We start from the raw sequence: 16,873 nt of genomic DNA, 5'->3' as shown, positions 1-16,873 counted from the left end.
CTACAAACCATATGACTTCCATTAGGATTGCATTGGGGCGGCCATGACACTTACAGATTCCATCCAGCGCTGTACAGCATGTGCTGGAAAGGTGTGTAGGCACCCCTAGGCCTCACTCACACCTTCACAACAGACTGATGTATGCTTGTTGTATACAAAGGGTGTGTGCTACATCTTGCCCCAATGCATTTCCAATGGGAGTCACATGGTTTGACACAACATTTGTGTTGTATGTGGGGGAGGGGGGCAGTCGAAACACAGCCGAAAGCCGTACAACAGCTTGTAGTCCAATGTTGTATGCTAGATCGAAAGAGGCCTCAGGGTGCATACACACCTTTCCAGCACATGCTGTACAGCGCTGGATGGAATCTGTAAGTGTCATGGCCGCCCCAATGCAATCCTAATGGAAGTCATATGGTTTGTAGTCCACATTTTGGACTACAAGCAGTTGTATGGCTTTAGGCTGTGTTTCGACTGCGCCCCTCCCCCGCACACAACACAATGTTGTGTCAAACCATGTGACTCCCATCAGGAATGCATTGGAGCGGCCATGACACTTACAGATGCTGTACAGCGCTGGATGGAATCTGTTGGAAAGGTGTGTACGCACCCTATCTCACACCTTTCAATCTAGCATACAACATGATGCATGCTAGATGTAAGCAAGATGTAAAGTGTCATGGCCGCCCTAATGCATTTCCAATGGAAGTCACATGGTTTTATACAACATTTTGGACTACAAGCTGTTGTATGGCTTTCGGCTGTGTTTCGACTGCCCCCCCCCCTCCTCCCCCTCACACAACACAAATGTTGCGTCAAACCATGTGACTCCCATTGGAAATGCATTGGGGCAAGATGTATCACACCCTTAATTGTATATAGGCATAAAACAACAACAAGCATACATCAGTCTGTTGCAAGGTGTGAGTGAGGCCTTAAAGGACCACTTCACCACTTTTCAACCTGTCTTCATAGAATTGGTCCTCATGATGAAATACCACAATTATCTTTTACTCGGTCAGCTGTGTCTCAAAATGTACTCGAGTAAAAGTACAAAAGTATTGGCATCAAAGTACTCACTATGCAGAATGTCCCATTTGAAGTGTTTTGTTCGATGTTTTGTAACAATAATCAAAATCTACAAAGTAACTGTAAAGTTGTCAAATAAATGTAGTGGAGTAAATGTACAATATTTTGATCTGAAATGTAGTGGAGTATAGAAGTAAAAGTAATGGAAATTGGAAATACTCAAGTAAAGTACAAATGCCTCAAAATTGTACTTAAGTTAGTATATTTACACCACTGTGCAAAACAGTCTTGGTAATGTCTTTCAGTCAGCCTGGTGCAGACAGACAACAATGCTATTCTGTTACTCCAGCGTGGCAAATATAGTGATGTTTCATTTAGTGGAGAAATACATTGTGGATAGAGCATAATTCTGCTGCCATAAGAACCTGAACTATTCGTCCAAAACATTCCGCTTTGGAAGTACGAAAAAGATTCTGGATTCTTTCATCCATTTCTGAAGGTACTGTATGATGCGACCATTAATGTCATCACTAGGATGACAAACTCAAACTATTAATTCACAATCCAATTCAATAAACCGATTTACAATGTAGGCATTTAGCACGGGTGCAGTACTTAGTTTAGACAGTTTTTGGTTTAGACTAGTCATTGGTTAGACCAGTCATTAGTCCTACATCTACAACCTATCTCAAACCCTCACCCTAACCCTAACCTCCCACGAGGCAGCACACCTAAACCTAACCGTAACCCATGTCTAACCAATGCTATGTCTAACCAAAGTATGCCTCCCATTTAGCACACCAAGCGACTTACAGTAAGCAAGGAAAATGCATATAATTGATGATATAGGATCATATAGGTAAACAAAGAACCTATCTTTCCTCACTCTAAGCATTACACTTTCAAGAAAGATCTTTACATTGATCTGTACATACACTTATACTATAGGATGCAGGTCTCAATGACCTGGCATCTGTTTACATTACATGCTATCTAAGTTACATTTTAGCCTTTTGCATAAGCCTGCAAGGTCATTAAGGCACTGGCTAAGGTTCATTGATTCTCAAGACTTTGTGTGTGTGTGTGTGTGTGTGTGTGTGTGTGTGTAGGTAAGCCTGAGTTATATTGTCCTAACTGCGTCTTTGTAAAACGCAAAGCCTCAGTAATGTGTGTTTGCTGTGGGGTTGAGGGAGTTGTACCATTAACCTGCCGTGTACAAAGTCTCCACCCTGCTCTCCCTCTCTCTCTCTGTTTGAACAAGGCTTAAATAAGCCGTTTTCAGTGAGTCAGCTCAGAGAACAGGCCGACATAAAAATAGACTTTGGCCCGGCCCTCACCTAGTGACGGAATGATCTGAGGGTGAGTGAGAGAGAGAGAGAGACTATTGTTGCTAGGTGGGTGATTCAGGCTCACAGCGGTTTCATAATGCTGACTGTAGTTAAGAGAGGTCACTACATTCCTGTCGGATTAACTTCAAACTGTGCTTGGTGTTCCAACTGGATGATAATTTGATCGGGGGGGGGAACTAAATAATACTCCTGTACTGTAAATTTGATCTGCAATATGTGCACTGGAGACTATGTCAAATTATGAAATGCTGTGTTGTAATTAATATGTGAAGCCAGAGAGCAACAGAGTCAAATTCCTCATGGAAATGCACTTGGTCAGAACTCAGTGTGAACAGAACTCTCTTCTACAGCCCAGTGTGAACAGGGTCAGAACTTGATCAGAACTCTTCTACAGCCCAGTGTGAACAGGGTCAGAACTTGGTCAGAACTCTCTTCTACAGCACAGTGTGAACAGGGTCAGAACTCTCTTCTACAGCACAGTGTGAACAGGGTCAGAACTCTCTTCTACAGCACAGTGTGAACAGGGTCAGAACTCTCTTCTACAGCACAGTGTGAACAGGGTCAGAACTCTCTTCTACAGCCCAGTGTGAACAGGGTCAGAACTCTCTTCTACAGCACAGTGTGAACAGGGTCAGAACTCTCTTCTACAGCACAGTGTGAACAGGGTCAGAACTCTCTTCTACAGCAGTGTGAACAGGGTCAGAACTCTCTTCTACAGCACAGTGTGAACAGGGTCAGAACTCTCTTCTACAGCAGTGTGAACAGGGTCAGAACTCTCTTCTACAGCAGTGTGAACAGGGTCAGAACTCTCTTCTACAGCAGTGTGAACAGGGTCAGAACTCTCTTCTACAGCACAGTGTGAACAGGGTCAGAACTCTCTTCTACAGCACAGTGTGAACAGGGTCAGAACTCTCTTCTACAGCCCAGTGTGAACAGGGTCAGAACTCTCTTCTACAGCAGTGTGAACAGGGTCAGAACTTGGTCAGAACTCTCTTCTGCAGCACTGTGTGAACAGGGTCAGAACTCTCTTCTACAGCTCAGTGTGAACAGTTCAAATGTTACATTTTATAAAGGGACGACAATGCTGAATGACAACAAATGACCGCAGTTAAACTTTTATACTCAATTTTTAATTTACAATGCACGTTTCCCCAATATACTCTTATAAAAAAAAAGCAAAGTCACAGCTAAGAGAGAAATGCTGCCCAGCAACATTCATACCAAAGCAAAAAATATGCCCTATATCCATGGAAGTTGCTATTGCAATGTCATTTTTATGGATAACATTTGATTTTGGCCTATAATGTCAAATTGTGCGATTTATTTTTCTCTGACAAAGATGCTGCAAATCCGCATAATGTTTGACAAAATGCCTTCAATGTTGTTTTTGTACAATGTCCGATTCTTTTAGAGTATAACATTCCAACAGTGTACCCCACATGCAAACCTTCTAACATGCTGCTTTTTCACTGAAGTAGTAGAAAAGAAAATGAAGGATACAAAAAACCTAGTGGAAAGAAAGTGTGCTGGAAAGCTGTCAAAGACTGCCAGGAAAAGTCTGTTCGAGAAGGTCCAAAGTACACCACTCCAAACAAGAGACTGACTCTAGATATGATTCCATTCAATAATAACAGAAAAACTAATTATTTCCAATCGGCTAATGAGTGAATAAATAGGCTACCTGGAAGCAGTGATCACTATTAGGCGAGGGTTTCTAATGCTATTTAATTGTACTTGATCACAACAAAAAAGAAAGAAGCTATGTGAGCACCTCCTACATCAAGTTTTCACATTTAAAGCCATGTTCAGACTGGCAGCCCAAATCTCATTGTTGGCCTGTGCAGATCGTAACATTGGTCTGAGCACACACGCAAAGAAGTTGATTTATGGGTATCAGCTTTGAATCACATTCCTAGGTGGTTTGAAATACGAGTCAAATCTAATTAGATTTCTAAAAGGTGTGTTTCAATCGGACACTACAAGCTCAATTGTGAACAAGTTAATGTCTGAACTCACAAATGTGATGCGACAGTCAGGAGTCATAAAGATCAGATTTGCCTGCAGTCTGAACAAAGCCTCGGTTAATTGGAACGAAAACCCATTTAAGTCTAGAGTCACTCCTCAGTCTGAACAGACACACAGACATCATCCCGGTGGGGATTTGAACCCTCCTACACAGACCATCCCAAACAGCACCACGCCTCGCCCTGGCGAGGCTGCAGGTAATCACCAGAGCCTACAAACACACGCCACCGCAACAGGTAAACACAGGAACACAAGTCGTCACGTCTCAGCCCGTCTATCTATCCGCCGCGGTACGTACGGGGGTGGCGGTGCTCCGTTAAAATAGCACCGTGGCCAACGAGACAGATGCAGCTTAGGAAATGATAACATAATGGGCCTCCGACCACGTGGGAGGGGGATGAGAAGACACGTATAAATATACATTTCACTCTTTAGCCCCTAAATCCAAGACTCTTAATCCAGCGATGAGTGAGTGGATAATATAATGGGGAGGGGACTTTTGATAGGCTGGTGTGCGTGCGTGCAGAGAACACAATTAACCACATGAACCCTTCTGCCCATTCTGGGGACGAGCGTTCGACAAAAATAGTCTACAACCTCACAACGCTAGGCTGTTTTTCGGCAAAGAGATGTGGTGTTGAGGGGGTAATAAAAACGACTTAAGAGCCCTGTGGTGTGTACATGGGGTCTATATGGCTATGGCATTTTCTTTTTAGTAATGAACACGGGGTCACCGTGTGACGGCGTGACCAGAAAGTGGCTATGCATTTCAACTGGTCCAGCGACACGTTTGGTAAACAAAAGTCTAGCAAACAGACAAGATACATGGACAGCAGTGGCACAGTATGACTGTCTCTGTCTGTCTGTCTCCTCCTGGGTTTTTGGCTGAATCAGAGGATTAGCGTGAAGCGAGGATGTGGTTTCGATGCCACCGCGAAACGTTCTACTTGTAATACCTGCCGAATGCCGAGATTAGCCTGCGGTGTCTGCCTCTGGGGGCCCTCCTAAACCACACACACCTTATCCACAAACACAAACATCTGTCTGGGTCTAGGACGCAGGCTTGGAGGGAGAGCGTGTGTGTGTGTGTGTGAGGTTGAGATAAATGCAGCACAGACATCTCTGCTTCACACGCACCGTTCGTCCGCCCTTTTACATAAGAGCTTAAGAGCATGATTCATTCCGCTCGGTTAGGACACACAACATACATGAACAGATTGTATACATCAAAATGTGGAAAAACAATTCCTACGTTTTTACCCTTAATGTGTTAAAAAACATCTAAAAATGTAGTGAACATACTTAAAGTCTGAAAGTGATAAAAACAATTTTTATCAAAGCTCTTTTTTTGGGTGCAAAGACAAGACACCTGTAAAAGGAACTAACAATAATTAGAAAAAGTCATTCAAATACACATCTCACCAGTTATATTTATAGAATTTTACATCTCTGGTTCCACTGGAACTTTTCTCGGATGCCATAACTTATTGATGAACCCCTCAGGATGCGCGGCGGGGTCGAATTGACGCAAACGTCTGTGATGATAACGACACATCCACTCTTCTCCTGTAACATCTTAACAGCTTTAATATTTACACATGAACTGAATGGAACACAGTGCCTTTTTCATTTGAATTATCAACTTGCTTGCTTTTTGGACTGCACAGACATCTATTTTAAAGAGATGGTGCGGTCCATTACTAGGTTAAAGGACGACTTCACCACTTTTTAACCTATCTTCATATAATAGGTCCTCACTAATAATCATGAAAAAATGGCACGATTTTTTCCTACTCGGTCTGTGTCTCATAGGAGGGCTGTGGGCAGTTTAGAAACCGTCTTCCAGTGACATCATCATTAGGCAGATTTTTTTTTAAACAAGATTTTTTTTACAAAAATGTTTAGATTTTCATTATCGTGAGAACGATGGCTTCCATTTTCGCATTGCAACTTTTCAGGACTAGAAAGCCTGCAGTTTTAATTAGCTTGTATTCCTCATCGATGATGTCACTGGAAGACGGTTTCTGAACTGCCCACAGCCCTCCTATGAGACACAGACCGAGTAGAAAAAAATTGCGCCATTTTTTCAAGATTATTAGTGAGGACCTATTATATGAAGATAGGTTGAAAAGTGGTGAAGTGGTCCTTTAATGTTCTGAATCATTTGTATGGAAATGTGAACACACAGAGTAAAAAAAAAAAGTAAAGAAAAAGAAATAATGATTTTGAGGGTAGATTTCCGAGAAGGGAAAAAGGAGTACTTATATATGATAGTGAGATCAGCCATCCAGCAACAACAACAAACGGCAAAGCAAAACACAAAGTACAACCTTATTATAAGGTTTTTGATTAATGCTAACTTCTTTTGTTGGCCATTGTTGTTGCCATTGTTGACCATGGCCCTCACTCACACTCACTGAGCCGCATGAGGTCCAAACACAGAAAGCCCAGGACACTCAGGCCAGGGGTCAACGAGCTCAAGCTGTGTCTTCTTGTGTGTCATGGCCGCCTCAATGCGGTTTCCAATGGGAGTCGCATGCAACAAGGTGGTGTCGTCAAACCATGCGACTCCCATTGGTAAATGCATTGAGGGCGACGGCCAACGACACACAGAAGAAACGGGACACTAAGTGTGTCTTGCGTGTGAGCGAGGCCCATATCAGAAACAACTGTCGTCGACTCCGTGCTCATCATTGGCCATTGCTGTTATTGTTGTTGTTGTTGTTGTTGGAGGAGGCGGGGCCGTCGTTGAGCCCGCCCCCAGGCGGCTGGGGGGCGTGTTCGGCCAGGTTGTGGGCGTGTTCCAGGAAGAGGTCTTTGAGCACGCTCAGTTCCTTGCTGAGGAGTTTGATTTTGGCCTCCAGCCTCTCGTTCTCCTCCTTGAGCTCGTTGACCCTGGCCTGAGTGTCCTGGGCTTTCTGTTTGGACCTCATGCGGCTCTTCTTCACCGCCAGGTTGTTCCTCTCCCGGCGCTGGCGGTACTCGTCGCTGTCCTTCTCCGCGTGGGGCTTCTTCATCTTCCCTCCTCCTCCTCCTCCTCCGTCGGCCAACGGCGGTGGGTTAACCGGCACCAGCTGGGGCACCTGCCGGGAGGAGAACCAGAGAGGATAAGGAATGACGTGTTGTTTTTGGCAGAATTTTTTTTTTTGTTTTAGCCATAGTCTCTTGAATGGTTTTCGTTTAGTTTTAGTCACCCGGAATGTTTTAGTGTCTAGTTTCAGTCGACTAAATGTCATAAGATTTTAGTCGACTAAATCTACAGTTGATTTTTGGCGGGCCTTGATGCAGTCGTATTGACCGATTTTACACTTGCTGAAAATAGCCAATCTACAATCTCTGAGCTTGTAGATCGGCTATTTTCAGCAAAAAGAAAATCTGAAATGTTTTCAGATTTTTACCACCTCTGCCATGAATTTCAGCATTATACGACGGGCTAGCTAAAAGATGCTAGTTAACATTTATTTAATCGTATGGATTCTTTCTTACCACAGTGAAAAGGTGTGTTTTTATTGGACTATGTCCATGCTTTCTAAACGAAACACTTATCACGTACAGCTGGTAACCCACATCTTTACAGAGCAGCGCAAACTGTTACTGGATAGAGCTAAATCCTTTAAGTTTAAAGATCCAACAATACAAAGCGAAATGCAGAGATAAAAACAAAAACAAGCATTGAGCGTTTGCATTGAATGCATCGTGCCCAGACAGGCCCTTCCCCTTACGAAGGTAACCCAAGGTCTGTTATTCACTTGAACATATGATTAAAAACAGTCAAGACAGTCAACAGTCAACTAAACACTTCACCCTTTTTGCAAAAAAAATATATGTTAATGAGTATTTAAGAAGACTTTCCTGGGGGTCTTTGTGTGTAATATGTGGTTTTAGATATTTTAGATTTTCGCAGTGAGCACAGTGTCTCTGATGTCATGGACACTGGGCTCACTTACTTCCTGGGCTACATGTTGTCTCAGTAAGACAGCCGAATACCAAACATCTCGCCCCTTTACCAACTCGCCCGGGCGTACAGCTGGCGGAACTGCACGGCCTGGTATTAACCCATTCTGAGATCAGATTCATACGAGGTTTCCACTGGACACACACTGGTCTGATTAACCCATTCTGACCTGAGATCAGATTCTAGAAATGTCAGTCGTTCTTCGATTTTTCAAAAAATAGCAGACCTACAAGCTCGTATCGCGCCACTCGGTGGCGCGATATGAGCTTGTAGATCTGCTATTTTTCAATAGTTAAAGCATAACATGATGCCAACACCAAAATGGGTGCCCGGTCAGAATGGGTTAAACCTAACCTTATTCCTAACCTTAACCTTAGTAAAAAACTATGCCTAAACCTAACCCTATACCTAAACTTAACCCCAGTAAAACTATGACTAACCCTAAACTTATTTCTAACCTTATTCTCAGTAAAACAAAATAAAGAATACAAGAACTGCCGCACCGAGCGGTCGGCGTGAGGTAGGCGGAATAAATTGAGGGGCGACCGTACCACTGCACCAAAGCATTATGGGAATTGTAGTCCAGGAAGGAAGTGAGCCCAGTGTCCATGGCTCACTGCTAAATTCTAAAACCACATACTACACACAAAGGAAAGTGTTTTATCTATGATAAATGTGTTTTTGGCAACCTTACATTTCATATCTCACCATATGCACTCTTGCAACTAGAGTTGCAGCAGATCTCATTCTGCATTTAAAAAAAAATCCATTCTGAAAAAAAATCTTATAAATATTGAATTTGAAAAAAGCAATGCTTCTTTATTCTAAAACTAGGGTTGCGCCGTTATTGAAATGTTGGCCCAAAATGCTTCTTTATTCTAAGACTAGGGTTGCACCGTTATTGAAATGTTGGCCCATATCCCAACACAAACAGCTTGAATGTAGTATACTTTTATTACTTTATTTAAAAATGTTCCAAGTTATTGACTCCTTTGAATGCTTCCCCAGAAAACACTGGCTGCAAATTGATATAGTCCTTCCAATACTTGAGGGGGCAGTGTTTTTTCGTTTACTTTTAATAAATTATTTGATTCCTGGAGGAGGTTCTTTTCCAAAACAATAAAAAAAAAGAAAATGAAAACAGTAAATGAAAAAACAGCCCCTCACATATTAGGACAATATCAGTCAACAGGAAAAAAAAGGACGGGTGTTGAGAATGTTTTCGATGAATCTATCATGGTTGAAATGGATTTTGAAGTTACAATGGGTTTGTATAGGAAAGGGGGCGAGGCAACTGAAATGAATATCAAATACCTAACGATAAAAACGATAAAATGACCAAACGTTTTTTTTTTAACCCATTCAGGACGGGAACCCCTTTGGTGTTTCTAGCGTTATGTTATACTGTAGCTATTGAAAAATAGCATATCTACAAGCTCATAGTGTGGCACCGAGTGCCGCGCTACGAGCTTGTGGATCTGCTATTTTTGAAAAATCGTTAACTCAAATCTTTGTTCCTTGGGTGTCCCTGGTAAAGTTCTCAACGGGCCCAAAAATTATGGCCCGGCCCGACCCTACCCTAACTGGGTGGGCCCGAGGCTCGGCCCTACCCTAAAAATTGCCATAATGTTAAGCCCGAAGCCCCACAAAAGCCCGACAGGAAAAAAAGAGAGAGAAAAAAAAGCAGCACTAAATAGCAGCGCATGCAGCGGCGCCGTGTTTCAGTGTGAAAGTGAGATCAACGGATTTATCGAAATAAAGGATGTATGTAACTCACGTTAGAATAGGCTATTAATGTTCCATAACTTCCATTTCCAATCATTCTAATGGATTCCATACAGTGGTGGTGGTGACTGGTGAGTAAACACGAATAGCAGCTGCAGCTCCCTCCGTTAGTTTCCTCTGAAGTGAAGTTGCTTTACGTGTAGCTATAAGTTATATATCACTGGATCGTTTGGTGACGTTGATTAATAATTAGGTTTTATTCATCGCAGCCAGCTGGGTTAACGAGACTCGGTGCAACATGACGAAAACCTGACGCTTCTTCAGCTGTGATAATCCGATTGATTTTATAAAATATTTAAGCATATGGCAACTTGGTAAGTTAACTGGTGGTTAGTAGCTCGTTTGGTGCGCAAACCAGAGGGAAACCAGCGGTAGCAAGCAAGTCTCTCACCGTCCACTGTTCTCTACTGCCTGCGCGCGGGGCAGGCTGCAATGCTGCTCTGGCCTCGTACACACATGCTGGACTGACATGATCTGTTCTGTCTGTTTCATGGCCGCCTCATTCTCAATGCTTTTCCAATGGAAGTCACATGGTTTGACATGTGTGTACGAGGCCTCCGAGTCTGAATTTCTGAAATGCCAGTGCGATGCGACCCCCGTCTCCAGTCCTCCTGTCACAAGTGAATCCCCTAGCGCAGCCCTCTTCATAATAAATACATACACGTATACACAATCACATTACACAAATAACAGAATTGCTATTTTTATTATAATAACACTTAAAAAAAAAAGAACAAAATTGCGGAAAATCACAGAGCCCGAGGCTCGGCCCGGCCCGACTAATTAGCATATTTTTTGGGCCCGGCCCGGCCCTAAAACGTCGGGTCGGGTCGGGCTTGGTCGGGCCTGGTCGGGTTCGGGCAGAGTTTGAGAACTTTAGTCCCTGGAACAGCATATTTTCAGATGGGGGTCACGGCCAAATTATATAAGTTTGGGGGTCCTTCACATGAAATAGTTTGAACACCACTTAAAACTGTCATGAATTAGAAGACATTTTTAGACTTTTGACCTCAGGTCTAAACGGGTTCAAGTGAAATATCCCTTTAATCATGTTGAAGTAAGGATGGGCGATGAAACAATCTTGATAGTGGAACACGATCAAAAGCCCATCACAGCAGAAATAAATGCAACAGCCAGTCGGACTGCATTTCTTTTGTCTTGCTCGTCAGAGTACATGCCCCATTTCCTACTGCGGTGCACTGTTTACTTTGAAGTGAAAAAACCAGAGTGAAAATGAGGGTGAAAGTGCATTCTCATTATTCTCCAACGGTGAGGAAATTATTGACAAAAAAAGGTTACTTGATGTCCATTATACAGAAATAAAATGTGCCATCGGTGCCAACCAAGACAGGAGGAAACACTACCGGTAATTATTATATATTTTTTTACGAAAACGTTAGCCCAGGTTTCGGCCACATGTTTTGTCCAATATGTACCAGAGTACACCAACAGTATGACCACAAAAAACAATCAATCGCATCGTATTTGTCAGCCATCGCCCTACATGGGAAATTATCAGAAAGGTTGTGAAAGTGCAGTTTTTACTATATACTATTGTAAAAGATATGACGCCTCCGAGTACAGTGGAGAAAGGTGGAGGAAGATGGGTATATACCATTTATAAACTACATGGTCACATTTTGGATGGCCCTTCCTGACAGAGAGACGAGAACTACATTGGGCACCTGTTCTTGTATAAAGCCATACTTGGAGATTGTCCTAAATACATGTCATCTTTCCTGAAATGGGACTTCTGAGCCCTACCACACCCGGGCCAAGTAATTTCCCCACATTCAAGGTACCAAAAGTTAACTCTGAACTTGGTAGATCTGCCTTTAATAGCTTCTGTGGCCCTAATACATGGAATGGACCTACAAACATTAAAATTGACCACACTGGTACCCTTGAGCCGTTTTAACACCTTGGTGAGCACAATATGTAACTGTTTTTAGATAGTTTTGGAATTTGTCTCAGCTTTTTATTTGTAAAACTATGTAATTCATTCTGTTTTTCTTTTCCTGATCTTCTGATGTAATTGTGATTGTATTACTCAACGGCACTGAAAATGAGTTTGATTACTCTTTTGAGAATGAATAAAACTTGAATGAACTGTTGATTTGACCGTGAACATTTTTATTACTTTCACAACGCTCAGATCATGAACCAATATTATCCAACGCCATGATCCTGCGGCACCCACCCCTCTATACCAGAAATCCTGCCGGCTGGGCCAGGCTAGAGACATGGTCGAGGATAACACCCACCCCTCTATACCAGAAATCCCACCGGCTGGGCCAGGCTAGAGACATGGCGAGGATAACACCCACCCCTCTATACCAGAAATCCCACCGGCTGGGCCAGGCTAGAGACATGGTCGAGGATAACACCCACCCCTCTATACCAGAAATCCCACCGGCTGGGCCAGGCTAGAGACATGGCGAGGATAACACCCACCCCTCTATACCAGAAATCCCGCCGGCTGGGCCAGGCTAGAGACTCGAATGAATTCCTCAAATTCCAGCAAGGACAACCAATGAGCAGACTAAAATCATTTTAAATATTTAAAAAAAGATGACAGGACCAGAATCTGTAATGGAAAGTGGAAACTAATGTAATGATAATTTAACCCATTCTGACCGGGCACACATTTTGGTGTAAGCATCATGTTATGCTTTAGCTATTTAAAAATAGCAGATCTACAAGCTCATATCGCGCCACCGAGTGGCGCGATACGAGCTTGTAGATCTGCTATTTTTGAAAAATCGAAGAACGACTGACATTTTTATAATCTGATCTCAGGTCAGAATGGGTTCGTCAGACCAGCGTGTGTCCAGTGGAAACCTCGTATGAATCTGATCTCAGGTCAGAATGGGATAATACTACACAGTGGCCTCACCTGCTGTAGGCCTCTCCGATCAACCATAATATAACACTACACAGTGGCCTCACCTGCTGTAGGCCTCCGATCAACGTAGGGTGGAGAGAGGACGACGCAGCAGCGGTCTCGACGACGGCAGTAGTGGCGCCAGGGGGCGGGGCTCCGGCTGCGTGGATCTGGATGACACTCACACCGCTGTGCTCCGACGGGTCGGCGTGTTGTTGTTGTTGTTGTTTAGGCTGCTGCTGCGACGACCTGCTCATTTGGATCCAATCCCACGTGTGACTGACGGACCAACCCTATGGAACCGGGGTGGCCGATGGTGGTGTGTGACGGCTGGGGGTTGACGTCGTGGGGAGATCCTCCTAATTGACAAGATCTCCCGTAGGGACGACCGATCCTGGGATCTGGTGAGGTGAGAGAAACAGTATTTAACCCATTCTGACCTGAGATCAGATTCACACGAGGTTTCCCACTGGACACACGCTGGTCTGACTAACCCCATTCTGACCTGAGATCAGATTGTAGAAATGTCAGTCGTTCGATTCTTTCAAAAAATAGCAGACCTACAAGCTCGTATCGCGCCACTCGGTGGCGCGATATGAGCTTGTAGATCTGCTATTTTTCAATAGCTAAAGCACGACATGATGCCGACACCAAAATGGGTGCCCGTTCAGAATGGATTAAGGCCACGTTTACACGAACGGATCAGAAAACGACAAAGTGCCGTTGCATACTCACTTTTTATCCCGCATAAATTTAAGACAGAGGCACAACGTGGATTGAAATAAATATTGTTATGTCTGGCCCATAGTGACCTGCCTAATATATATATGCACATATCGTGTTTGTTCATATAGTTATATCTGAGCCATAGTGAGGTGGCTGTGGTCCCTACTGTATATATGGGCATACCAACTTAGTTTACAGTTATTTGTCTGAGTCATAGTGATATGGCCGTGGTACAGTCGCCAACCCGCCATTAGCCAATGCCAATATAGGATGCATCTTGATTAATCAAACAAGCGGTCCATAGAATAATCGCCACAGAACAAATCGATAGTTGCAAACTTGCAATCCTCCCATCATCATCGTGCCAATATGTACTGTAGCCTATATTGTGCAACCCAGAACAAAATATCCCATCTTCTTAAATGGATGAATGTTTTTGGGTTCATTGGGGTTTCCTGCAATGAGGAACGTGAGGCCGTCATCACATGGTGTCAGTATTCAGTGCTGGTGTATTGCCTCTCTTTCACCAGCTTCCAAAATAGCAGTTCAGCAAGGTTCACAACGCGTCACTCACAGACAGATCTGCTCAATTCTACACAGCTGATGATGGATAATGGGTAGAAACACGATTTAGAATATAATCCTAACTAAATCATAATAATCTAATTTTAGGTCAAAGTCTTCTAGTGCCCGATTTATTTATTTTGATCCCACGATCTTTGCAACTCATGCATTTTTTTCACCTAGTGTCAATTGTCTAATAATGCAATCCTGACAGGGGAGAGTTTCCCCTGCCGGACGTATAGCGCGTGGAAGGAACACGTTATTTCCGACCAGTTCCTTTCCCCTCCATCGGGCGCCCCCGCTGGCCAGGGGGAGGCAGTATAGACTTTGGAGACCAGGATTACTGCATGTTTTTTGTGAGGGTATGCCTACCCTGGGGGTGACGGGGGGAAGGGGGGGGGGGGGGATTTGGGGGTGCCTACCCTGGGGGACACGGGGGGGCATGTGGGGGTGCCTACGCTGGGGGACCCGGGAGAGCCTGTGAGGGTACCCTAGGGGACACAGGGAAAGCATGCAGGCTCCACCGCCTGGGGTGTGGGTGCGGGGGGGGGAGTGCGCCCACCGGCACCCGTGGCGTCCCCAGCGGGAATCGAACCCAGGATCTTCCAGCGGTGAGGCGACAGAGCTACCGACTGTGCCACCGTGCCCCCCCCCCCCTGCCACCACGCAAATAAAAGCTGAATTAAAACTAAAAGTAAAACTACCAAGATATAAATATATAAAGATGCTAGCAGGCAGAAATAAAATAAAAAGGAGCTGGAAAAGGATTTAAATCCATGAATTCAGATGTCTTGTTTTTAAGATGATTCTGTGAACCAACCGTGCACTTTTCCCCCCACTCACTTCCTCCTAAATATGTCTCACACACACACACACACACACACCACAACACTACTACTACCCCCAATAAATTGTAACTCTGAGGGTGTCCTCCGAGTTACATGAATTATTAAGTATTATTCTATTGAAGATTGCCAATTAGCTGCCTCGGCTGCGATTGGTCCTCGCGTCACTGTGTGTCGTCAGATAAACGCAACCAACAAGCAGCAGGCTATTAGGCAGCTCTCCTCTCCTCCAGAGCGATTGCCTGTGGATTGCATCATCACACATACCTCCCTTTGTGTTTAGAGAGAGGAGGGGGGGGTAGAGAGGAGAGAGGGGAACTCCATAGTCATGCAGCCTTGTAATGTACTGTAATGTAAGCAGAACCATATAGTTCTGGTCGGGGAGATATTGATTCAGGATTATTTATATAACCATCCATCCATCACCCATCCAGTCCGTTCAATTCACATCAAGCTGGTGGAGTTTGGGCAGAAAACAACTTGTTGTGGTCGTTATGAATGTTGCTGTACAGTATACATGCTGTCACTCACACTCTGCGTTGTGTCATAACATGTAACGTTACACAATAATAAACAAGACGCGCGTCAACAACACCGCCGTTTTACTGAGATACCCCACGATAACACACGCAACACTAACGCCATTCTATTGATGTGATTCGCCGTTATTGTGTACGAGTTAGTTCACCACACTTATTATTTCCCCCTTGTTGGACAGTTAGCCGTGGTTGCTAACAGGCTAACTCCAGCTCTTCCTTCTCTTTTGGCCGACAGAGACTTGTTCGTTCAAATAAATACAACATATACGCACTTACCTTCAAGAGGGCGACTGTTAAATTAGTCTTCCATCAAAGTTTATAAAGTTTAATCGGTCTCCTTGTCGGTGGAGTTCAGATGTTTTTGTTTAGAGAGACGCACAGAGAGAGAGAGAGAGGTGTGCTGCTGGCTGCCTGGTATTGCGAAATCTCTGTTACCATGTAAGGACAATGATCCGCCGTCGGCCAATCGGAGCGGACCTCGACCGCGGTCGGCCAGTCAGAGAGCCCGGCTGACGAGAGTGATGCAATTCCCTGTGTGACGGACAGCTACACGGGCCAATAGGAAGGTGACGTTTTTGGAGCTGGGCTTGTTTATGTAATATGGAAATATATGTCATGAGTTCACAGTCAGTGGTGTGAGTGACTTCATCGCCTAAATATTGATTGATTGATTGATTGATTGATTGAACTATTTATTAACAGTTTGCAGAATTACGGTACATTTCAAGTACAACTCAGTACAAAAACTGTTAACTGTGAGTGGACGACACCATAAAAGCATTACACTTGTTTACAAGAGGGTCCACCGTTTTCAATTCATCATAACATTTAGAGACGTACAAATATTATACACTTCTATATAGACAAAAACAGGAAATCGTCATAAAAGAGGTCAAAAGGGGGAAAAAACATGTACTGTACAGTGAGGGTAAAAAGGGGTGGGTGGGGGATTCAGATTTTACGGGGGCCAGTTCCGAATTGCAGCCGTCCGTATAGGTGCCCTTTGAGAGCGGTTTTGAAGGAGTCAAGGGATTCACATGTCTTAATGACTGTTGGTAGGGCGTTCCACATTTTTGTGACATAGTCCCTTGTTTTATTTGTGCCGAATCTGGATTGCACATGGTTTGTTGAACTCCCTCTGAGGTTGTGGGTGTGGACTTCGTTGACATTAA

General features: G+C 43.9%; 1 protein-coding gene across 2 annotated transcripts; it reads right to left on the bottom strand.

Annotated features, from left to right (window-relative positions):
* Positions 1-3,486: 3,486 nt before the first annotated feature.
* Positions 3,487-16,115, bottom strand: cebpg (CCAAT enhancer binding protein gamma). Of its 2 annotated transcripts, none has more exons than XM_083790312.1 (3): positions 15,978-16,115; positions 13,093-13,428; positions 3,487-7,486 (listed from the first exon to the last, which is right to left on the bottom strand). In XM_083790312.1, exons 2-3 carry the CDS (start codon positions 13,282-13,284, stop codon positions 7,094-7,096), a joined length of 585 nt encoding a protein of 194 aa, XP_083646438.1. In that variant the 5' UTR covers positions 13,285-13,428; positions 15,978-16,115; the 3' UTR covers positions 3,487-7,093. The 2 variants fall into 2 exon arrangements, with proteins under 2 accessions (XP_083646438.1, XP_083646439.1); XM_083790313.1 differs by having other exon boundaries at positions 13,093-13,421.
* Between the last annotated feature and the right edge of the window lie 758 nt (positions 16,116-16,873).

The sequence above is a fragment of the Protomyctophum parallelum genome (genome assembly GCF_964188405.1).
Source record: "Protomyctophum parallelum genome assembly, chromosome: 2".
NCBI lineage: Eukaryota > Metazoa > Chordata > Actinopteri > Myctophiformes > Myctophidae > Protomyctophum > Protomyctophum parallelum.
The sequence above is the reverse complement of the archived record's forward strand: the minus strand, read 5'-3'. Positions and strand labels throughout refer to the sequence as shown.

Bases quoted from the DNA above. Each gene is read 5' to 3' on its own strand.
- cebpg (XM_083790312.1), bottom strand. From the start codon at position 13,284: ATGAGCAGGTCGTCGCAGCAGCAGCCTAAACAACAACAACAACAACAC. The intron at 7,487-13,092 runs GTGAGGCCACTG...TCCTCCCGGCAG, and splicing joins TGATCGGAGGCCTACAGCAG to GTGCCCCAGCTGGTGCCGGT.